The sequence below is a fragment of the Erythrolamprus reginae genome, chromosome 3, assembly GCF_031021105.1.
Source record: "Erythrolamprus reginae isolate rEryReg1 chromosome 3, rEryReg1.hap1, whole genome shotgun sequence".
Lineage (NCBI taxonomy): Eukaryota > Metazoa > Chordata > Lepidosauria > Squamata > Dipsadidae > Erythrolamprus > Erythrolamprus reginae.
Genome location: NC_091952.1, coordinates 128,979,569 through 129,005,057, shown reverse-complemented (window position 1 = coordinate 129,005,057; position 25,489 = coordinate 128,979,569). Strand labels below are relative to the sequence as shown.

Genomic DNA, 25,489 nt, shown 5'->3' with positions numbered 1-25,489 from the left:
GCTTGCCTCTTTTTTCTTTAAACATTTAGCTAAGAACATGTATACTCATGATTAAATATTGCAAAAAGCCCTTATTACATAATTTCCTATGTGTTAGCTGTCTCTACCTATGAGAACTAGGTTCATTTGTTTTGTAAATATGCAAAAGGGAAGATATTTGTAATGATTGGGTAGCCAAATTCCACAGAAAAATCCCAACTCTTATAAATAAATAAAACTGAAGACAAGTGTATGGTTGTTGTATACAAGGGTATGGTTGCAGAAATGATCTACCTTTGTGACAGATACAGGAGATAAACATGTCTGGCCACCAGCAGTGAAGTTGCAGAAAACCTCAAAAGCATCTGAAGGGCACCCAATATTTGGATCAATCCAATATTTTCCTGTCAGTTGAGAAAATAAAAGGCAGACAAATTCTAAAATATGTGAAAAACATGTGAAAACCCTAGTTTCTTAAGTCTTCAGTCTTAATTTTTCTTCTGCCCATATATATTTTCAGATTCCAAAAATAGGGGAGAAAGAAAAGAGCTAGATATACAGTTAGTCTTTGATTACCAACTATTCAATGACCAAAGTGAAACGGATGTCCATGTGCCGCCTCTATGTTGGTTGAGGCAGGCAGGATTCCCTTGAGTACCATTTGTTGGGGGTAAAGGGAAAGGGGGGGGGGTTGCCTTCTCTTTCTGCTAAAGATCCCTGTGTACAATTGGTTGGCCACTGTGTGACACAGAATGCTGGACTCGATGGGCTTTGGCCTGATTTAGCATGGCTGTTCTTATGTTCTAAAGTTGCAATGGCCCGGCACTGAACAAAAAGTACTTAAAACTGGTTTTCAAAATTCCAGCCATCACAGTATTCCCCCAGTTACGTGTTTGTGATTTGGGTGCTTGGCAACCAGCTCTCACTTAGAATGGTTGCAGTGTCCTGTGGTCATATGATAGTCAATTGCCACCTTTCCTATCAACTTCCTACAACCAGAGTAGGGGTTTGTGGGAGCTTTTTAAAAATATATATTATGGGGTTTTCTTGTTCTGATTGTTTAAACATCTGAACTAAATCAGACTCTGAGTATTCCTCAAAGCTCCAATTTATTTCCGGAGACATTCTGGCACCTATACAGGGAAACCTGAATCTGAGTTTCCCACTCTGTTGAAAGTTCACATCCCTTGTCCCTCACCCACAAACTTGTCACATTGCCCAGTCAGATTGTGCCAGCATGGCCAGTCCTTTCCTCATTTCCAGCCCTGGTGATTGCCTCACAACTTGTTTTAGTAAGTCTTCCCTGCATACCACACCCTCCTCTTCTTGATCTCTGCTCTTGGACACATCCACATTCTCCTCCCCTCAACACTGCACTTGCACTATCCTTCCCTTGACCTTCCTCTGTTTGCATTCATCTGTGGGTCTCTTGCTGCTCCTTAATAACCTATGCATGGTTCTTGATGTTTCAAAGACAACTGGCCTGGATTGTTGTCGCCAAGCAATGTGATCATGTGACATAGCGTTGTACAGCCATAGTGTTTAGTGATGGCAGGCCATGGCCTAATTTGCTGCGGTAACCTGAGGACTATCTATAACTATACTGTGGCTCAACTAGCTCTAATTGAGTTGTGAGAAAAAGATGTAGATTAGATTAGATTAGATTTATCGGATTTATATGCCGCCCCTCTCCGCAAACTCGGGGCGGCTCACAACAAGGTAAAAAACAATACATAATAACAAATCCAATACCCACCAATCCAATTACAATTTAAGCTAAAAAATTCATAAAAAACAACCCCAGCATAGAAAAACAAAAAAACCAAGCACACAATCAATCTAACCGCCCCGAGTTTGCGGAGAGGGGCGGCATATAAATCCAATAAATCTAATCTAAATCTAATCTAACACCAAAACAACATGGGCAAGGGGGAGATCTTTCAGTTCCCCCATGCCTGACAGCAGAGGTGAGTTTTAAGAAGTTTGCGAAAGGCAAGGAGGGTGGGGGCAATCCTAATCTCAGGGGGGAGCTGGTTCCAGAGGGTCGGAGCCGCCACATTGAAGGCTCTTCCCCTGGGTCCCGCCAGACGGCATTGTTTAGTCGACGGGACCCGGAGAAGGCCAACTTTGTGGGACCGAACCGGTCGCTGGGATTCGTGCGGCAGAAGGCGGTCCCGGGGATATTCTGATTCGGTGCCATGAAGGGCTTTATAGGTCATAACCAACACTTTGAATTGTGACCGGAAACTGATCGGCAACCAATGCAGACTGCGGAGTGTTGGAGTGATATGGGCATATTTAGAGAAGCCCATAATTGCTCTCGCAGCTGCATTCTGCACGATCTGAAGTTTCCGAACACTTCTCAAAGGTAGTCCCAGTAGTCGAGCCTCGAGGTGATGAGGGCATGAGTGACTGTGAGCACTGACTCCCGGTCCAAATAGGGCCGCAACTGGCGCACCAGGCGAACCAGGGCAAATGCCCCCCTCGCCACAGCTGAAAGATGTTTCTCTAATGTGAGCTGTGGGTCGAGGAGGACGCCCAAGTTGCGGACCCTCTCTGAGGGGGTCAATAATCCCCCCAGGGTAATGGAAGGACAGATACAATTGTCCTTGGGAGGCAAGACCCACAGCCACTCCGTCTTGTCTGGATTGAGTTTGAGTTTGTTGACACCCATCCAGGCCCTAACAGCCTCCAGGCACCGGCACATCACTTCCACTGCTTCGTTGACTGGACATGGGGTGGAGATGTATAACTGGGTATCATCGGCGTATTGATGATACCTCACCCCATGTCCTTGGATGATCTCGCCCAGAGGTTTCATGTAGATATTAAATAGCAGGGGGGAGAGGACCGACCCCTGAGGCACACCACAAGGGAGAAACCTCGAGGTCGACCTCTGACCCCCCACTAACACCGACTGCGACCGACCGGAAAGGTAGGAGGAGAACCACTGGAGAACAGTGCCTCCCACTGCCAACCCCTCCAGCCAATGCAGAAGGATACCATGGTTGATGGTATCGAAAGCCGCTGAGAGGTCAAGGAGCACCAGGACAGAGGACAAGGCCCTGTCCCGGGCCCGCGAGAGATCATCCATCAACGCGACCAAAGCAGTTTCCGTGCTGTAGCCGGGCCTGAATCCAGACTGTTGAGGACCTAGATAATCGGCTTCTTCCAAGGACCGCTGGAGTTGAAGAGCCACCACCTTCTCAACAACCTTCCCCATAAAGGGAAGGTTGGAGTCTGGACGGTAGTTATTAAGCACGGCTGGGTCCAGGGAAGGCTTCTTGAGGAGGGGGTGCACAAGTGCCTCCTTATAAAGGGCCGGAAAGGACCCCCTCCCCAAGGAGGCGTTGACAATCTCCTGGACCCAGCTCCGTGTCACCTCCCGACTGGCCGAAACCAGCCAAGAGGGACACGGATCCAGTAAACAGGTGGCGGAACTCACAGCTCCAATGGCCTTGTCCACTTCATCAGGTGTCACCAAGTCAAACTCCTCCCAGACAGATGGACAAAGACGTTTAGCCCCAGTCACCTCGACTGACTCGTTGTCAGTCGACTCTGTTTTACAATTGGAGTCGAGGTCCGCCCGGATCCGAGCGATTTTATCAGCGAAAAACGTGTTAAAATCCTCAGCACTGCTCTGCAAGGGCTCCCCAACTCCTCCCTGATTAAGAAGGGAGCGGGTTACCCTAAACAGAGTGGCCGGGCGGGATTCCGCTGATGCAATCAAAGCGGCATGATACGCGCATCTTGCCGCCTTGAGCGCCACTTTGTAAGTCTTAATATGAGCTCTTACAAGTGTTCGATCGGATTCAGATGTAAGGACTATATACTATTCTTTTTTGGGGGGTAATTATTATTTCCTGTAACTGTAGTCAAAGATACTACAAATATCTTGTGTTAATAATGAGAATATTTTTTATTTGTGTGTTTGATTCCATATTTAACAACATTGGCAAAATAATTCATACAATTATAGAATTGGAAATTTTGAGAACAGAAGAGTCCTTTGGATTTACAAGGCCAAAGATCTTAGGCCAGCTAGATGATAGGTGGTATATACTGTGTATATCTTTTACAGAATAAACTTTGCATGTACAAGCTATGCAATTTTGGCCATAGCATCTGAAATGAAATAATATATGAATCTAATGCAAAATATTTCTATAATAAAAAAAACAAGAGTTCAGTTGCTGTGGATCTTTGAAATCAAATAATTTCTGAATTCTAAACAAAGCAAATGCTGTATAAAGTTTACGACTTATTTAATTTTTAATGTTATTGGAAACTTACCATTAGACACTTTACGTTCACAGTTGAGCAAATCTCTACAGATACGTGCTGGATTATCTCGGGTTCCCAATGGGTTTTTGATGCTATAGAGTAAATTGCTCAGATAATGTAATGTTTTGAATATTTTGGCACTGTGGTCTAAGAATGTCACTTCAGTGTTCTGATAATTCTGCAAAGGAAAAAAAATAAAATTTGTATTATTGCAAAGAAATGTCATGGTCAATTATCAATCTAAACACTGAAACTTTGGATTTTCTGATAAGATAACTATCTCTCAAAGTGATTTAATTTGGCTCCCTCCAAGGAGGAAACATGAAGATTAACCTAAGTAGTTCCTTCCATTTTTATAATTCTATGATTTTGTCATATCATGTTTGGTTCCAATCCCTTTTTAATCCTTTTATATATTAAAGTGTCCTAATGCTATAAAATTTCCTTATGAGATGAGGTCATGTCATCTCTTTTTTTGTTTGTTTACACCAGCATTTTGACTAAAAGGCTTGTATATCCTTTTCTAGTTTGCCATTCAATGCTTTTCACCTCAAATTAATTTATTTGGAAATCTGTAATAAAATAAAGCCTTTAAAATTATGCATATCTTGAAATGATTATTTTAATGTGTATAATTTATCAATTTCAATGTGCAAATATTTTACCTCCAATTCTAAGGCAGCATTTGATTCAAGCAAGGCTTGAATAGTGGCACTCATGTCTATTTGTTTCTGCATAAAATCAAAATGTTTCTTATTAGTAATATAATTGTCCAGAAATGCAAAAATCAATCACATAGCTCTTTCTACATAATTAAGAACAGTTATTAAATATGCAAGGACACCAAAATCTCATTATATTATTTACATTTGATGCTTTAAGTAAGGTCCAGAGCACTCAAGAAAATTTGCAGTGCTGAACTGCAAAAGCTACAGGAAAGTGCTTGAGATATTGAAATAATGATGGGAAACTATAAAAATGGGAAATTTTATTTCATAAGAATAATTATTTCAAATACAGGATAAGCAAAAGAAATTTATATTTTTCATCATTCAAGTATTGTGATATATCTACATGCGCATAAACACAGCAATTTTATAAAAGTAACAAGAAATATGAAAAACAAGAAATGGTATCACTAATCATAGATATATTTTGAAGAGGCAATTTGTGTAGTGACTGTACATTTCCTTGATTTAAATCAGTCTTATTTCCAAGATGATTTGCAGATATGCTGTTCTACATGTTATCTGTACAATGATCATATTTATTTATTTATTAAATTTATTTGTCACCCATATCATATCAAAAGGACTCTGGGTGGCTTTTAAGGTAATGAAAATGGAAGCAGAACTGTAGCAGGATTAAATCATTTCCATTTAAAGGGTGACTGAAGAGAAAAGCTTCGAAGGTTAGGTTTGTTATTCTAATAAATAAATAGAACTTACTCTTGGTCCAGGTGCTCCTGGTGGACCCTAGATATAAAAGGGAAAAAGAGAGTTTACAACATTTTATATTACATAAATTGGGCGATATACAATCATGTCTTTTGATAATACTTTGATTCCTTACAGGCAGACCTGGACGACCGCGGGGTCCTTGAGGGCCCTGAATAAAAAAAGAGATAACAAAAATGTCTCAGTAAGATTACTTTAAATCTTCATTTATTACTTTATAATTAAATGTAACTCAATTAAAATATTAAGCTAAATGTAAAAGAGATGAATTAAATAGGAGCTATATTTGTGACTAATTCAAAGATTTTCAATACACTGTAGGCCATTTATCTAAGTTCCTAAAAGTACTATGTATTTATAAAGCTATTCTGTACCATTGTTTTTAAATCTACAATCCCTTCTAAAAGATGGCAACCCAATACGATTGGATAAGTAATATTATTTTATTTTTCTTTCTTTGTATATATTTACAATTGATTAATTAAATTGTACCAGAGACTCAGGCAGCAAGCAGTTTGTATAACTCCTAGTCAGTTGAAATGTTACTCTAAAACAGTGATGGCAAACCTTTTTTCCCTCAGGTGCCGAAAGAGGATGGACGTGTGCTATCGTGCATGCACAAGTGCCCACACCCATAATTCAATGCCTGGGGAAGATGAAAACAGCTTGCCCCACCTCCCAGAGGCCCTCTGGAGGCCGGAAATGTCCTGTTTCCCAACTTCTGGTGGGCTCAGTAGGCTCGTGTTTCACCCTCCCCAGGCTCCAAAGGCTTCCCTAGAGCTGGGAGAGGGTAAAAACGCTCTCCCCCATCCCCCCGGAGGCTCTCTGGAAGCCAAAAACACCCTCCCAGAGCCTCTGTGTGAGCCAAAAATCAGCTGGCCAGCACACACATGCATGTTGGAGCTGATCTAGGGCAACAGCTCGCATGCCAGCAGATATGGCTCCGTGTGCTACCTGTGGCACCTGTGCCATCGCCATCACTGCTCTAAAACAATACCATGCATAGATAGATAGAGCTAATCCTTCCACCACCACACCCAAACATTCGGTCGGAACCTATGAAGATTCTTGGATGAAAAGCGAAATGTCTTCCTCAAGGAAAAAACATAGTCCAGTTGCCTTTTGAAAAATCACTTTTGACATCACTAGTATGCCATGTGTATGTCAAAACAGGATGCCTTTAAACGATTTGTCTTTCCTTTTAAAACTAGCTCTTTCTTCAAGAGCTGAAAGTAGCTGACATGAAGCTTTCTTTTAATATTTCACCCAGAAAATCAGTTGTGAGGTCAGGATGAGAAAGAGCAAGGGACCTTTTTCAAAAGCTGAGCTCTAGGGTCAGAGAAGGAACTGAACCTGGTTTTCTTTGTTTGCATTAATTTTGCATTAATCCCAAAATTTTCCCATCTCTAAAATGTAAGAAAAAAATAACTCTAGAAGGCATTATTAATTGATTGTTTGCCATTAATTCAGTGTGAACTCATGACTCATGAACAAATAGATTTTTCTCATGACAATGTGTTACTAATCTGGTCCTTGAGGTCTCCCAATGGTATACTCATAGCCATTGGTAATGGGGAAGGTATATGGGAATGTTGTGCTATAAGGATGATAAGGGAAATAAACAAATTTCAGAGTAACTACTAAATTATTCTGAAATCAGCCCTTATGCCAACTATTCCTTTTTAGTGAAGTGCTAAGATGACAGGGTAGAAAGATACAATTTTCCTCTTAAAATGTAAGGTGAAAGGGAAAAAAAGGTGATCCTGAGGTAAAAATATGTTTGCAACCAATAGATGTAATAACAGGCTTCTTTCAATGTATTTTATTAGCTTAGCAGAGCTATATATTTTTTTTTAAAAGGCATAAACTTAGTAGAATACTTAATAATATAAAATGTGGAACGTGCAGGAATCTAGAGACTCCATTGATGAATGTTCTTATTTTTCAAATTCCAACATCAGACTGCTGCATGCATTAACCTAAGATTAGAAATATTTTCCTGCTATGTGCAGGATTGCTTTTATAAATCTGTTTAAATTCTGCAAGGACCAAAATAAAAATTGTTGGCAAAAGAATTAAATATGAATTTTAATTTTCAATATAATTATGAAGATAATAATACTTCAATTTCATTCGATTGTCCCAGAGATGCTTTTTCAAAAGCCAACTGGATTTTCTTTGTTTTTCCTTGGAGACATTTCACTTTTCATCCAAGAAACTTCTTCAGTTCAGAATAAATGAACTCAGAAATGAAGAAGCTCCTTGGATAAGAAAAAGGTGCTGAAAAAGCATATTTCGGACAACCATAATCTGAATGACTGAAAATTTCCATACACAACTCATTTGATTGTTAGCACAAAAGCCTACAATTTTTTTCATATGCTTCTATCGGCAGCAAATATGCTTTACTTTAATTGTGTTACATTCTTTTTATTATGATAGGTAGGTAGACAGACAGACAGACAGACAGACAGATAGATAGATTCTGGGCCTAGAGTAAATAATCTCAGTTCCTCAATATGGCTGACTTGTGGAAGTGCAAATTGCTTTCATTCTCACCCTACATGAGAAATGTTCTTTGATTTCCTATCAATTCATAAAAAATAAAAGGAAACTGTTTAGAAAATATTTTTCTGCACCACTTTAAGAAAATAAAGCTTGTTCAAAAGTAAATAACAAAAGGATCTAGGAAAGATGCCAATCTTTCCCCCGACCCACAGAATAATACAATCAGATGTACAACGGAACTGAATGAAATTCTCTTAATGGTTTTCAACATAATAGGAAATAAAAGTTTCTGCTCTTGTGAAGGCTAAACTAATTGCTTTGTGCTGCCAAGAATTTATGTGTAATTCTTCTCTGACAAGTATCATGCAAAGAATGTCAAGATGGAAGAAAGCATCTAATTGCCATGACCAGAAGATTAAATCATACTGATGCTGATTTTCCCCTGCAGCTCACTGGAAATACCATTAGCACAAAGTTAGGAGTTTATGTCAGAGTAAATACACTACAAAAATATCTTTAGACACTGAATACAATAAAATGAAATCCCTAAAGCTCCAATCCCAAATGGGTGTAGTAAAAAGAAATACAACTGACAATAATGGGCTTAAGCCATAGGACAGTCTGGTATCATCTAGACTAGAAAATAATAAAAGTCTGTGCTGACCAATTGGCCCCCATCTTCACCCAAATCTTCAACAAATCACTAGAGGTGTGTATGTTCCTTCTTGCTTCAAATGCTCTACTATCATCCCAGTGCTGAAGAAGTCCTCCATCAAGGGACCGAATGACTACAAACCAGTTGCTCTAACATCTGTAGTTATGAAAACCTTTGAAAGGCTAGTGATGTCCCACTTGAAAACCATCATGGCTCCACTGCAATTTGCATATAAAGCAAATAGATCGACAGATGATGCTTTAATATAGCTCTGCACTACATGCTACAACATACCAGGCATTCTTAAAACTAAACTAAATCAGTTACCAGTACCTGAACACACTTGTAAGTGTATCACAAGCTTCCTAACAGACAGGAAGCAGCAGGTGAAGCTAGGCAAAATCACATCAGATACTTGTACAATTAGTACAGCCCCCCCCCCCCAGGCTGTGTACCCTCACCAATTCTCTTCTCTCTCTTGACTGCATGTCAAACAATCCATCTGTTAAACTACTGAAGTTTGCAGATAATACAATAATGATTGGTCCCACTCAAGACAACAATGAAACTGCATACAGACGGGAGGTTGAATAACTAGCCTTGTGGCGCGACTGGAACAATCTGGAACTGAACACATTCAAAACTGTAGAAATGGTAGTAGGCTTTAGGAGAAAACTTCCCACCCTACCACCTATTACTATACTAGACAACACAGTATCATTAGTAGAGACCTTCAAATTTCTAGGTTCTATCATATCTCAAGACCTAAAATGGTCACCTAACATCAAAAATGTCAACAAAAAAGCACAAAAAAGAATGTTCTGCACCAACTCAGGAAGCTCAAACTTCCCAACTGCTGATACAGTTCTACAAAGGAATCATTGAGCCTGTTATCTGCACCTCTATAACTGTCTGGTTTGATTCTGCAACCCAACAAGACAGACACAGACTTCATAGAATAATCAGAACTGCAGAAAAAACCTCCCTTCCATTGAGGACCTGTATACTGTATGAGTCAAAAAGAGGGCTGTGAAAATATTTATGGACCCCTTGCATCCTGGACACAAATTGTTTCAACTCCTATCCTCAAAACTTCGCTATGGAGCACTGCATACCAAGACAACTAAATACAACAAACAGTTTTTTCCTGAATACCATCACTCCACTAAACAAATAATTCGCTCACCACTGTTAAACTACTCACTAAGGCTGCATTACTATTACTACTAGTTTTTATCATTGTTCCTATCACCCATCTCCTCCCACTCATGACTGTATGACTGTAATTTGTTGCTTGTATCCTTACGATTTATATTAACATTGATTGTTCCCTGATTGTTTCCTTATTTGAGCCCTATAACAATGATTAAGAGGTGTACCTCATGATTTTTGACAAATGTATATTCGGTATATATTTTATGTACAGTACACTGAGAGCATATGCATCAAAGACAAATGTCTTGTGTGTCCAATCACACTTGGCCAATAAAGAATTCTATTCTGTTTTGTTCTGTTCTTTTCTACTCTACTCTACTCTATTTTAGTATTTACAGGATCAGTGCTTGTTTTGAAAGTTCCATGAGTCTGAACATGATTAAGATTTCTAGTTTTCTCTTGCATGCGAAAAACATTATTGATCATATCTAATATCTGAGAGGCAATCCCTTAAGGAAAGTTTAAAATGAGCTTGTGATATATGGGTTTAAAAATCAGAAAGGATAGTACAGTATATGTAAAGAACAAAATTATGATGTAATTTTAAAAGAGATATAGATTACAATACAAATGTATTTATGAACAGTATCAAAAATATTGGAACCTGTTTTTATCTTTTGATATTTTCTTTTTCCATTTCCATCCTTATTTATATTAGTCATTCTTTTAGTTTCTTGTTAATATTTGTATTGTTTTTTTTCTTAAAACTTCTTCAGTAAAAAGCATATTAAACAATAATATATTAAAAGCATGAAAAGGTTGCTTTGTTGTCAACTAATTATCAACTTCCAACATTTAGAATTGAAGGTGACAGATGTGACATATGAAATATATGCATTATTTGTCCATAAAAGATATAATAATAATAATAAACAGATACAAATAAAGTTACTTCATCGGGGTTGGCCTAAAATATTGGGATAGGTACCAAGCATATGCTGCTTTCCTACTGATATGCATTCCAAAATTCTTTGCAATTTAGTCGTGCGCGTATTCCAATGATAACTCACCCTTTCTTCTAAGAGGTCATGTAGGGATCTTGCCTCATTTTATCCCCATGACTTTGAGCTAGCTTGGAGTGAGACTGAATAATAAAATTGGCCACAAATTACCCAATTCGCTGCATAGTCCAACACCTTCTATGCTGTTCTATATTGGCTTGTAGCACACTGCACACATTTTGATGATTAGCAGGGTTTCATTGTTATCCCAGCAAATGGCTTACATTTTGTGCACTGTTGCATTACTCTTAATCTTTAGATTGAGTGATTTAAAATACTGCAATCAGTCAATGATTAAACCATCTTTGTCCAGTAAAATCATTGCAGTAAGGGACATAATAAGTATTGGAATTAAAGCCAGAATTTTTACTTTTACTTTTTTAATGGTTTCAGCTAAGAAAGCTGAGAAATGAAAGTTTATTGAGACCAAAAAAATGTAATTTTCTACATTAGGGATATTTAATTTTTAAGGTTTTCTAAACAAAGGAGGAGCCACTTACATATTCATGGGAATTAGGCAGAATGTAGCATTTTAGATTATTCCTGCATAAATAGAAACACATTTTCCATTCCCAAAGCTAGTGAGTTATTAGCAGGAAGGCCTACAACTCATAGAGTACATGCTTTATGCAAGATCCAATCTGGGTCAGTAAACGGGACCAGAGGTTTTTGCTCCTGAGCTTTCAGACTCATACTGGAGCCCATCTTCAGGGAACTTCTCTCTAGCAGAGTGTGGGGCATTCATAGTTCCTGTTGTAAGGCTTTTTAGATGTTCAAATATAGATGGGCTCCTTTGGCCCTGGTGACTAACCCAGATTGGATCCTGCAATATTATCCTGGGACATGTATATTCTTCTTCATACATGCTTTATCCTCAAAAGGACCCAGAGTCTGTCAGTTTTAGGAATGAATAAAAAACTCCTGTCCAAAAATCTATAGCTGCTACTAATATATTCACCTAAGAACCAATAGTCTGACTTTGTACAAGTTATTCTACATTTCCTATGTTTCTTTCTTTTCATGAGTTTCAAAATGTAAACAAAAACCAAAAAAACACCTCAGCTCCATCTCTCTGATTTTTCTAAACAAGAATAAGTGAATTTTATTGGCCTGGCTAATATGCTCTGATAGAAACGGGATTGTTCTGTATTCTTTTGCACAGGACACATCATCACCAGGAAGTATAGATAAGACATTTTCAACTATTCAACTATAGTACCTGGATATTGGATACATATTTCATTCAGAGTTGATAATGACTGTAACAATATATATAAAGCCAGCCAACAAGCCAACCACCCAGCTATTCAGTGGTAAATAACTCAGTCCAAACTTTTTGTTTAAAAATTTGCTCACAATCAGTGAAAGGCTACCATACTAATAACATGCATACCACCTGTTGTGCATCACTCTAATTTTTGCTTTGGTGAGCCAACACTACTAGACAGGAGGCCATGTACTAGTATAAAGTATCAGCCAGCCAAGAGACAATTTAGAACCACAACATTATAATACAATCTGAAAACATCTTTCAATGCTTTGCTCATCACCCTTACATATATCCCTAATCCTCTCCACAAAGAATGAGTACTGTTTTTACTTACAATTTCACCTCTGGATCCCTTTTCTCCTCTGTGTCCCTGAGAAAAAAATGGAATTAAATTAATATTTCATGTCAGCCATCATTCAATCATACTGAGATGTACTGATATCTAAGCACTTAGATGAATAAATACATCAATAATAATTCTGCTGTATGAATATTCACAGAAAGGCATTTACTTTTTTACTGAATGAAAATTAAAAACTTTGTAAAAAGTTAGCACATTATACTATAGTTCAACTAATTAAAACTAGCTACGAATTTACATTGCATTTTTTAAAAAATAAACCTTTCTGTTTTAGTTTCCATGTACAGTACCATATTTTTTCAGAGTATAAGATGTATCTTTTTCCCCTCTAAAAGAGGCTAAAAATTGGAATGTGTCTTATACTCAGAATGTAGCTTTCACTAAGCTTTTTTCCAGCCTTAACAAGATGCTAACAAGTTAAGCGATCTTTCATGCTTTGCTAGAAAAGCGATCTTCCCTTTCCTTGTCTTTTACAAAGCTGCTCCCTCTTGTCACAGGTGGGCTTCTGTGCTTTAGAAGCTCCTTTTCAGTCCTAATGCCAGTAAAAGTATCTTCCCTGCTTTGCTAGCAAGCAATCTTCCACCTTTCCCCCCCCCAGTCCTAACGAAGTGCTAACCAGCGAAGCAATCTTCCGTGCTTTACTTGCAAAACAATCTTCCCTTTGCCTGCTTTTCCCATCTTTGAAGAGAGAGAGGTAAGGCAAGTGTTTTAGAAACTGTTTTTTATCTCCAACCAGAGGATAAAAAGCAAGCACATATGCTCAGCAAACTAATGCATTGAAGCTGTCAGAATAAGCACTAGCCAGATGAATACCTGGTTAGGCAAATTATTTTTCCCCTATTTTCTTCTCCAAAAACTAAGGTGCATCTTATACAACCATTTATGAAATTTCCATTTATTTCAACTTTTAAAATCAATATTCCTTAGCATCAAAAATGTTTGTGTACTAAGAACAACATATCTTAGGAAAAACAAAGAAAGCATTACATATAAGAATAAACAACAAAGGCAGATTTCAAATTGTGATGAGCTGCACTTACAGGTCTGCCAGCTGGCCCAACAGCACCGTCATAACCTGCAGGGCCTTTGTTTCCCTGAAAACCAAAAGGAAAATAATTTGTAGACCAATAACTGAATGCAAATCTTCTTATGTAAATGTCATGTTATGTCATACTTTTATTTGCATTCCATAACCAAGCGTATAATAATTTTAAACTATTTTCTGGGTACAAATAAATGTACAACATAAATTTAGTTTATCTCATTTTTATTTTCATATTTTGCTTTGCATTTCAGAGAGGCATTTATGAAATTTTAAATAATGTACTAAAAGTAAAAGAATTTGACTTCTGTTTATTTAAAGCAGCGAGCAAGTATTAAATTTCATGTATACATTTTGTGTTTAGATTAGCAGAAATCTCATCTAGTATACTACAAGCTGTAATTTAAGTAAATAAGTAACATTACCACTATTTTTTTCTAATGAAGTTATATTGCTTTACCAAGCAAAAATAATACAATTTTATAAAGTTATTTTGATTATTTCTTTCACTCAAATATTTTTGCTTGAATGGAAAGACAAAGATATGTACTGTACTTTATTAGGTTATTGCTGTCTAACTATTTTCCTCTAAAATGAATTTTAAAAAAACCACAAATTAAAAAATCAGTAAAACAATTCTGAAGTAAATGTATAAAACCAATAATAAAAACTAACATTAGTCATACTGTAATAAAGCTTTAAAGCCTATATATAAATATTCAAGGAGGAGGTCAAGTTTATTTTGTGCAGGAGGAAAAGATTGGTCTATATAAGGAAAATCTTTTTCCCCCTTAATGATATATTTATTACTAATAATTGTTTGGGAAAGGCTCAAAGTTATATAGCAACATAGCTTAGACTTATATACTGCTCTATAGTGCTTTATAGAACTCTCTGAGCAGTTTACAACTTCAGCATATTGCCCCATATGTGAGGTCAACAGTGGATAGTCTAAGAGTAAAATTTTTGGTGATGAAACTACAGAGTCAGGTAATGAATTTCAGGCATTAACTATTCAATTGCTGAAGTATTTTCTACAATCAAGTTTGGAGCAGTTTACTTTGAATTTGTATTGGTTGTGTGCTTGTGTATTGTTGTGTTTGAAGCTGAAGTAGTTGTTGACAGGAAGGATGTTGTAGCAGATGATTTTATGAGCTAAGCTTAGGTCATGTCGAAGGTGATGTAGTTCTAAGCTTTCTAAGCCTAGGATTTCCAGACTGGTTGCATAAGATATTCTGTTGCGAGTAGAGGAGTGGAGGGTTCTTCTGGTAAAGTATCTCTGGACACTTTCTAATGTATTTATGTCCAAAATGTGCTGTGGGTTCCAGACAGATGTGCTGTATTCAAGCATTGATCTGGTGAAAGTTTTGTATGCTCTGGTTAGTAGTGTGATATTACCAGAGCGGAAGCTACAGGTTAACAACTCCTGAAGCCTTTTTGGTGATGTTGTTGCAGTGGGCTGTAGGTCATTTGGTATGAGTATTCTAAGGTCTTTTACAAAGTGTGGGTTGTCTGCAAGGTCTTGTCTATTCAGCTTGTATTTGGTGTTCTGATTCTTTTTGCAAATATGTAGGACAGAGCATTTGTTGGTTGAGATTTGTAGTTGCAGGATGTTTGACCATTCTGACACAAAGTCAAAGTCTTTTTGGCAGGTAGCAGTGTTATCGATGGGGCTGAAGAGTTTTACCTCATCGGCGAAAAGAACACAGTTGCTTGTAATGTGATCGCAAAGGTCCTTTATATAGAGTATGAAGAGTGTTGGTCCTAGTATGCTGCCTTGGGGTACACTGCTATTAACAGGAACAGGATTAGATAGGGAGTTCCCTATTTTGACCACTTATTGTCTGTTTGATAGGAACACAGTTATCCAGTCATGTAAAGGTCCAGAGATGCCGTAGGATTTCAGTTTTAGAAGTAGTTTATTGTGAACCACTGAGTCGAAGGCTTTACAGAAGTCCATGTAAATTGCATCTATTGATTTGCCCTGATCAAGATGGATAGTCCATATGTTTTTCCAGTATAGGAGTTGCAGGTTACAGGATAATTTTTTTCTGAAACCAAATTGTTTGTTAGAGAGTAGGTTGTTAGTTTCTAAGTGGAGGGTAATGGATAGGTTTATGATTGATTCTATGACTTTGCATGTGACGCAGCATAGAGAGATTGATCTGTAGTTTTCTATTAGAGTGGGATCTCCTTTTTTGAAGATGGCTAGCTGACCTTGGCTAGTGACCATAGGTTTGGTAGGGAACTTGTCCTGAAGAATTTTTCAAAAATTATGCTTAGTGGTTCAGCTATGGCTGTGGAGAGCTTTTTTATGAAGTATACACATAGTCCATCAGGCCTGATTGATAGAAAAGGTTTTAGGCCATGTAGTGCTTTTTCAACGTTGTGAAGTCTATTTGTGTTAAATCGTTGTGATTATTTGTGGTACGACAAGGGAATTTGGGGCATGAGTCGTTGCTGTTTACAAAGATTGAGACAAACAATGTGTTGAAGAGGTTAGCTTTGACTGTTTCTTGTAGCATTGTTTGTTGTTGGGTCCTTTTAGTGGCGGGATAGGTCTCAAGTCCTTGAGTTTGTTATTTACAACAAATACAGACTTAATACGAGTCTGTTTTTTCACTATTATCTTTATCACTCACAGCTGCCGAGGGGAGAAGAGGAAGGGAACAGAGGTCAAAAGCAGCGTGGCTTAGTTAGCTTCAGTCAACTATATCAGTTCTGATCTCCTGGACTTTGCCGAAGAAAGGGTTACTAGATCTAAGATGGCAGTAGGGGCAGCAGGAGTGGCGGTACCAGCCAGCCGTATTGTAGCGATGCACTGGATGTTTTACTCACGGATTTCACCATTCTGATCCCCTGGACTTTACCAAAGAATGGATCTCCATGGTTCCGGGCAGTGGTGGGCAGTGATAATTGTTTCCTGATGAATGGAATTAGATTTGGGACTTACTTCATGTACAGATTTGCTAAGATGTTCTCCTATTTATGTCTGAGCTCAATAGCAGAAAGGAGAAGCTTCTCAAGACAGATGGACCTCTTTATGTTTACATCAACTGATTCAGGAGCGTCCTTTTATTGGACTAACTCCTGAATGCCAATCAACCTCCTGCTTCTTCACAGTCTTACAAAACCTACACCTGAGACAATAATGGCAAGTGGAGTTTGACTTGTGAGGAACACTCTCATGTGGTATCTGCAAAAATTAAACTCTGATGGTATAGAAGGAAAACCTGAAACTTTAAGTCATGCTAAACTATCTAGAAAACATACAATCAGATTCAAAAGATAAAACTTATATACCTATATCTTATCCATATCAAAGACAGCAACTTTAGCAATTTATCTTAAAACCTGGGGATGAGGTTCAGGTACCCATGATTTTAAAATAACTGTGATTGTTTATTTTGGTTTTAAGCATACCGAGGATAGCTTTATCTGAATGTTTTTTCACTTTTCTTTGGAGAGTCTCAACTCTGATCAGCAGGCGCTCTCAGGACCAGAAGTTGCCCATTGAAAAGCCTTGATCAGCTGTCTAAAATATTACAACTTTTTAAAAAATATAGTAGACATTGCCATCTGGTGGCCAAAACTAATGTTTGTTTTTTTTCAAATATGAAATTAGGTCAGCTATTTAGATTCTACACAGGGGTTGCCACCAAACCTGGCAACTTTAAGACTTGTGGACTTCAACTCCCAGAATTCTCCAGCCAGAATTCTGAGAGTTGAAGTTTAGAAGTCTTAAAGTTGCCAGGTTTGAAGACCTCTGTTCTACAAGAAGAGGATATTTGTAGCTCGTGGAGTCCTCAGTGTTCTATGAGCTTGACAAAATCCAGAAAGTGGTTGAGAATTCCTGGAAGCCTGGAACTCTGACCAATCAGCCATCAACAAGCACATAAGCAACATTTACATATCATTCATAAGGGACAAACAAAAAATATATCAGCTCAACAATCATGCAGTAAACAATAAACCTGATCAAGGATTTACTGACTCAGATAATAAAACCGTAAACAACTACCTAATCCAGGAACTATCAAGAAGAAAACACTCCCACTAATGCTCACTGGGCAAATTACTACATATAGAGAGTAAAACCAGGGGTGGGCTACTGCCTGGACAGGGGGGAACTCAGTGGTGTAGCAAAAATGGAGCTCCATCTCAGAGCACCCAATTTGCACTGAAAGATGTTGAAAGAAAATGCAGGGCTTCCTGCATAAAGCCACGCCCATTAGTAAAACTTTTGGCAGCCCTTCACTGAGTAAACCCCATTCCCTTCTAGCACTGAAGATATATTCTAGTTGAAAAATGCAACATCTGCAAGGAAACAACCAAGCTAAGAGAGCACTAAGGCTCTACTAAGATATTTTAGTCAACTACAGCAAGAGCAATCACCATAGGTCCATCTTGCATTAAGAACACTTGAGCTCATGCAAGGCTTTGGCAGAGCAAAGCTGCAATATGATAGACAACAGCTTTGGCATTTGATTTGTGTCACTGCAGCTAATTAAGTTGTTTATCTTGATTTTAGATATGTATTGATATTTATTTATTTATTTATTCCTTCCTTCCTTCCTTCAATTTTTATGCCGCCCTTCTTCTTAGACTCAGGGTGGCTTACAACATGTTAGCAATAGCACTTTTTAACAGAACCAGCATATTGCCCCCACAATCTGGGTCCTCATTTTAACCACCTTGGAAGGATGGAAGGCTGAGTCAACCTTGAGCCGGTGATGAGATTTGATATGTATAGATATGACTGTAACCTACTTACAATTGACTGCCCTGGTGTGATAGCTGTAAACAAACAAATAAGTCTTGATATTCATATAAATAGGTAAGAACTACTTACTATTTCACCTATTGGGCCTTTGGGTCCCAAAATTCCAATTAAGCCATAATCACCATCAGGGCCCTAAAAATACAACACAACACTATTTATTTGTGAGTTTCTATTTATTTATCATATGCACAACAATAGGATAAAAACCAGAGATATAAAAACAACACATACATACACACACACACACACATACACATTATATTATTCAGTGGCCTCATGTACATGTTAAAAAAAGATGAAAAAGCCCTGAGCCCCCACACAGTATGGGCCCAAGAAGTGGACTTCTCATTCCATGTAATCTTTGATCTTCCATTTAATTCCATATGTCATAAAAGATGTTTAATATTTATTTAAACTGGTCGCAAAGAAACCACATACCTTGGGTCCTGGAAATCCTTGAAATCCCATCAAACCTTGATCTCCAAATTCTCCCTGTAATATTTTTAGACAAAAGGATTAATAATTTGGAATGACATCTTAATAGATACTTTACGTACCACAGCAGATACATACAGCGAGTCCTTTCTGGCCAGGAAGTCCTGGTGGGCCTTGATCACCTTGTGTACCTGGAAGTCCTCTTCTACCTTGCTTTCCTGGATGTCCCCGAAGCCCTTGTTCACCCTGCAGCAAGCCACAATAAGAATGAATACATATTCTCCAAGAAAGAAAGGAAGCCACCAGCCTTCACAGCTATACTAGACAGGAAACGGACCAGATGAGCTACTTCTACTCTGCTATAAACTACATTAACAGAATCTTGCAAGACTAAAATTTGTACTTATTTTGTATATGATTATGTCTATACATATACTTGCTATCTTGTATGTGTTTGACAAACAAATCTCCCACAATTTCCTTTACAACCTGAGAAGTTAGGGAGGGTCCCTTTTGTGCTTCTTTCTGCAGTCATTATGCAGTTATGGGTTGTATAGTCTCTTATCTGATCACTGTTCCCTAGGTTACAGGTTCAAGTCCCAGTATCTTTCTCGCATACCATTACATTACCAAAGAATCTTCTGTTATTAATAAAAGCAATTAAAATAATTTTTAAAAGTTTATGCACAACTTGGTTTTTACTGTATTATTTCATAAGCCACTCCATATCATATTGGAGTGTCTTATAAATGTATTTATTTTATTTAGTATGTTTAGTATATCCTTCTGAGGTGGGTAAAATGAGAACCCGGATTGTGGGGACAATATGCTGGCTCTGTTAAAAAATACTATTGTTAACATGTTGTAAGCCATCTGGAGTCTAAGGAGAAAGGCAGCATAAATATATATATGTCACATGTTTTTTTGCTGAATTTGAAAATTAAGGGAGACTAGGATAGATCTATTTCGGCCTTATTTTGGCCTCATCAGCTAGCCATACCTACTGGGACTTGAACCTGTAACCTTTGCCTTGTATGGCAGAGAATTATCCTCTGGGCTACAGTATCCAATCCCTTCAGCTCATATTCCCTTCATATATATGGCATACAACACAACAGCAGTTGCAAACTCCATAAAACATTAAAAAAACCACCAAAGTACCTTTAGTCCTGGGAGACCAGGGCTTCCTGGCACACCTGGTAAACCTTTTGGTCCATGACTCCCAGGATATCCTGCCATTCCAGCTATTCCTGGGCTTCCTCTAGTACCCTTGACAAACAAAAGGCAGTTAAACAGAGTCCCTTAAGTCAGCCATCCCCATTTGTTTTTTAAGCAGAGGACAAATACAAGTTTTAATATATTCAGAATAACCACTATTATTTTACATATAAATTTGACTAGCCATAATCACACACTGTGATGCTATACTCCTGAAATAATCATGCCATTACAATAAGTACCACATACAAAGATGATGCTAGCTAAAGTATCAGATATGATAGCATAAATAATGCAGCATAAATGAAATCTAACTCCATAACTAAATTCTAATTCAGAAATCACTCACCACATTTCGCAAAACTGCAAACATCAATATCAAAGTAACTACCTATACTGGTCAGAAATTCCACCAATATAACAAGATAAAGGTGGCTCCAATTAAGACAAAAAGGAGTTCTTGAAGATGACCATCTATTTTATTGGGAAAATGTTGTGAACATACGGAAGGCACTGCTTGTATTCCCATTGAAGCACATTCTGTTTCTACATTTATTTATTTATTTATTATTTGGATTTGTATGCCGCCCCTCTCCGAAGACTCGGGGCGGCTCACAACAAGTGAAAAACAATCCAATACATAATCCAATTAATTAAAATATTTAAAAATTTTAAAAAAAACCTATACTAACATACACACACACAAGCATACCATGTATAAATTCAACGTGCCCAGGGGGAGATGTTTAGTTTCCCCATGCCTGACGGCAAAGGTGGGTTTTGAGGAGTTTACGGAAGGCAGGAAGAGTAGGGGCAGTTCTGATCTCCGGGGGGAGTTGGTTCCAGAGAGTCGGTGCCGCCACAGAGAAGGCTCTCCCCCTGGGGCCCGCCAACCGACATTGTTTAGTTGACGGGACCCGGAGGAGGCCCACTCTGTGGGACCTAATCGGTCGCTGGGATTCATGCGGCAGAAGGCGGTCTCGGAGATATTCTGGTCCGATGCCATGAAGGGCTTTAAAGGTCATAACCAACACTTTGAATTGTGACCGGAAACTGATCGGCAGCCAGTGCAGACTGCGGAGTGATGGTGAAACATGGGCATACCTGGGTAAGCCCATGACTGCTCTCGCAGCTGCATTCTGCACGATCTGAAGTTTCCGAACACTTTTCAAAGGTAGCCCCATGTAGAGAGCATTACAGTAGTCGAACCTCGAGGTGATGAGGGCATGAGTGACTGTGAGCAGTCCCGGTCCAGATAGGGCCGCAACTGGTGCACCAGGCGAACCTGGGCAAACGCCCCCCTCGCCACAGCTGAAAGATGGTTCTCTAATGTGAGCTGTGGATTGAGGAGGACGCCCAAGTTGCGGACCCTCTCTGAGGGGGTCAATAATTCCCCCCCCCCAGGGTAATGGACGGACAGATGGGATTGTCCTTGGGAGGCAAAACCCACAGCCACTCCGTCTTATCCGGGTTGAGCTTGAGTCTGTTGACACCCATCCAGGCCCCAACAGCCTCCAGGCACCGGCACATCACTTCTACCGCTTCGTTGACTGGGCATGGGGTGGAGATGTAAAGCTGGGTATCATCGGCAAATTGATGATACCTCACCCCATGTCCTTGGATGATCTCACCCAGTGGTTTCATGTAGATGTTAAATAGCAAGGGGGAGAGGACCGACCCCTGAGGTACTCCACAAGGGAGAGACCTCGAAGTCGACCTCTGACCCCCCACTAACACCGACTGCGACCGGCCAGAGAGGTAGGAGGAGAACCACTGAAGCACAGTGCCTCCCACCCCCAACCCCTCCAACCGGTGCAGAAGGATACCATGGTCGATGGTATCGAAAGCTGCTGAGAGATCGAGGAGCACCAGGACAGAGGATAAACCCCTGTCCCGGGCCCGCCAGAGATCATCCATCAACGCGACCAAAGCAGTTTCCGTGCTGTAACCGGGCCTGAAGCCCGACTGCTGGGGACCTAGATAATTGGTTTCTTCCAAGGACCGCTGGAGCAGGAGTGCCACCACCTTCTCGACAACCTTCCCCATAAAGGGAAGGTTGGAGACTGGACGATAGTTGTTGAGTACGGCTGGGTCCAGGGAAGGCTTCTTGAGGAGGGGGCACACAAGCGCTTCTTTATAGAGTGTTGGAAAAATTCCCCTCCCCAAGGAAGCGTTGGTAATCTCCTGGGCCCAGCTCCGTGTCACCTCCCTGCCGGCCGAGACCAACCAGGAGGGACACGGATCCAGTAGACAGGTGGCGGAACTCACAGCTCCAATGGCCTTGTCCACTTCATCAGGTGTCACCAGATCAAACTCTTCCCAGACAGGTGGACAAGTATGTGCCCCAGTCACCTCGACTGACTCATTGTCAGTCGACTCTGTTTTACAATTGGAGTCGAGATCAACATAGGTTGATCTTATGCTACAATATAAAGTAAGTAAAGAGATGGAACTTGCATTAGTGAATTTTTGACAAAGTTCCTTCCCAAAGGAAAATGGCTGGCATTATTTGAGTGGGAAGTGATATCTGTAGCAAAATACTGACATTCTATTCTTGTCTAAAGTTTGCTAGTGCACATTACTGATGATGCAATTTTTAAAGACCTACGCCATCAACATCAGAATAAAATTAGTTCAACTGTTACTCACAGGAAGGCCCTGTTGTCCAGGTAACCCTGCTTTTCCAGGATTGCCAGGTACACCTTCTGGTCCAGGGTTGCCAGCTACACCTTTCTGACCAACAGGACCGGGTTCACTCTGAAATAAATGTGAATTCTATTTGAGAGGCCCACACCATCTAGACCAGATGTTGTCAACCTTTCTAATTCTGCGACCCTGTAATACAGTTCCTCATGTTGTGGTTATCCTCGACCATAACATTATTTTCGTTGCTACTTCATAACTGTAATTTTGCTACTGTTATGAATTATAATGTAGATATCTAATATGCAGGATATATTTTCATGTTACAAATTGAACATAATTAAAGCATAGTGATTAATCACAAAAACTATATATATATTTATATATTGGATGCATTAAGTCACTATAGTTTCTGGACCTGGTGAGTTATTATTTTTTTGTTTGTGGATTCGGACATTGTAATTTCCTCATTTAGAATTTCTTTTTCCATTTCAGCTATCTGTTCTATATTTGTGTCTTGCAGATATTTTTGTACATCCTTTTCTTTTCTTTTATTTCATCTTTACTATATAAGTTGCCATAATATTGGATTATAGTATTTTTTTCTCTATTCCTAATAATAAAATAATATAAACTAAACATATCTATATCTATATTAGTAACTACTTAAAGTAGAATCACTTGATTGATCAATTTACTCACAGGCATTCCAGGTTTCCCGGGCTGACCACTTGATCCTTTTTTGCCAGTACCACCCTATAAATTTCAAAATATTCATGAGCTCACCAACAAAATCTATCACTTAGGATTCTGAATTTTTCCACCATATTTTTTATTGTTTATTTATAAAATTTATAGGCTACACATCTGACCTGTGAGACTTACAGTGATAAAAAATAAAACTATATAAACTAAAAACAGAAGTAATATAAAATATAGAACATCACAGGCCAATTAAAAGATGACAGGATGGGAGCAGGATGGGGAGGATGTGGGATTCATTGTTAAGCAATCAAACGTCCACCTCCACTGTGACAATCCCCCACAGGGCAGAGAAGGCTCTTCTCCTGGATCCCCCCAGTCAGAATATTACGCTAATGGGGTCCATAGCCCAATAAGAGGAAGGGATGGCCAATCCCAGTGGGATGAGATGGCCCCTCAAGTAGCCTAGACCCATACCATGGACCCATACCATGAGGGGCTTTAAAGGTGATTACCAACACTTGAATTGCATTTGAAAGTAGACTGGCAACCAATGCAGTTCATGGAACAGTGGTGTTACATGAGCCATTCTTAGGGACCCAAGAACTACCGATGTCACCGCATTCTGTAACACCTGTAGCTTCCGAATGCTATCTATAGCCCCATGTAGAGTGCTACTTTCACCAGTCTATCCATAAAATGATTAAGGTCGGAATGATGGAGTTCATTCTTGGCACTACTTCAAGATTATGAACTGACTACATATTCTTTAAGATGTTTGTCCATTTACCACAAAACATTTTTCTATTGAGAGACATGCTATTGAGCTATAAAGACATGCAGCTTAATAAAATGTGTTTTTTTCAGTCTCAGATTGTGACATATCTTCAGAATACAATTCTACTGAAGCAAAAGTCAGTTTAAAGTGGGAGTTTGAGAGTACAATTGTCATTATAAGAGCAAACACAGTATCATTACTTAAAAATCAATTGAAGTATTATTTAGAAATTAATTGCTTAGATTTTTTTCATTGGAATTTGCCCAATAGACCAAGCAGAGATGAATTATGCTACAATCCATATTTTCTCTCCAAACAGAATCAAGTGTATATTTACTGTAGTCATGATCCAGAGAACACCAGTGCCTTGTAAGATTACAGATAATGCTTAGCAATAGCAAGAGCCGAGGTGGCGCAGCAGGTAGAATGCTGTACTACAAGCTGACTGTAAATCTGTAGGTCAGTGGTTCAAATCTCATCACCAGCTCAAGGTTGACTCAGCCTTCCATCCTTCTAAGGTGGGTAAAATGAGGACCCAGATTGTGGGGGCAATATGCTGGCTCTGTTAAAAAGTGCTATTGCTAACATGTTATAGGCCGCTCTGAGTCTAAGGAGAAGGGTGGCATAGAAATCGAATGAATAAATAAATAAATAAATAAATAAATAAATAGCACTTAGACTTATTTTTCCATTGTCAATCCTTTTCACTTTTCTTCTTGCTTTAGCTACACTCGAATATTAACATTTGATCTGTATTGCCACTGGTTTTGTCTCTGTTGGCTCAGCCCCATCCCATACTCTGACCTAGGCACTTCTTTCCTAGATACCTTTTCCTGGCTCTAAGCAGGATATCACTGATGATAGTATTCAGCCTGTGGCAGTTCAAAAAAAAATGTGGTGGCAGTGCTCTATCTAGGTAAGGGGTGTCTTTTTTATTTATCCAGTCACATGGATTCATGGAGATAACTTGAGTACATGGGGAAATGAATGTGTGTGAGTTATTATGCAAATGATGCCATAATTCATTTTTTTCATTTTGACATCATCACCGCTTATTTTGGATGTAGCTGAACTCAGTAGCTTCATCAATACCGTTTATATCACCCTACCCTTTTGGGATGAAAATAGACTTACAACATAGCAATAAAAATAACAAAT

The 25,489-nt window shown here is 38.9% G+C and overlaps 1 protein-coding gene across 1 annotated transcript in view; it reads right to left on the bottom strand.

The window, feature by feature from the left end:
- Positions 1 to 25,489, bottom strand: part of COL24A1 (collagen type XXIV alpha 1 chain) — a 173,138-nt gene that overhangs the window by 2,733 nt on the left and 144,916 nt on the right. The window contains exons 46-58 of the mRNA XM_070746621.1: positions 23,554 to 23,607; positions 22,858 to 22,965; positions 20,152 to 20,259; positions 19,129 to 19,236; positions 18,994 to 19,047; positions 18,625 to 18,687; positions 13,771 to 13,824; positions 12,704 to 12,739; positions 5,836 to 5,871; positions 5,712 to 5,738; positions 4,929 to 4,994; positions 4,273 to 4,441; positions 274 to 383 (exon numbers count right to left, since the gene is read on the bottom strand). Of these exons, the coding sequence (XP_070602722.1) occupies positions 274 to 383; positions 4,273 to 4,441; positions 4,929 to 4,994; positions 5,712 to 5,738; positions 5,836 to 5,871; positions 12,704 to 12,739; positions 13,771 to 13,824; positions 18,625 to 18,687; positions 18,994 to 19,047; positions 19,129 to 19,236; positions 20,152 to 20,259; positions 22,858 to 22,965; positions 23,554 to 23,607 (993 nt within the window). The remainder of the gene's footprint in view (positions 1 to 273; positions 384 to 4,272; positions 4,442 to 4,928; positions 4,995 to 5,711; positions 5,739 to 5,835; positions 5,872 to 12,703; positions 12,740 to 13,770; positions 13,825 to 18,624; positions 18,688 to 18,993; positions 19,048 to 19,128; positions 19,237 to 20,151; positions 20,260 to 22,857; positions 22,966 to 23,553; positions 23,608 to 25,489) is intronic.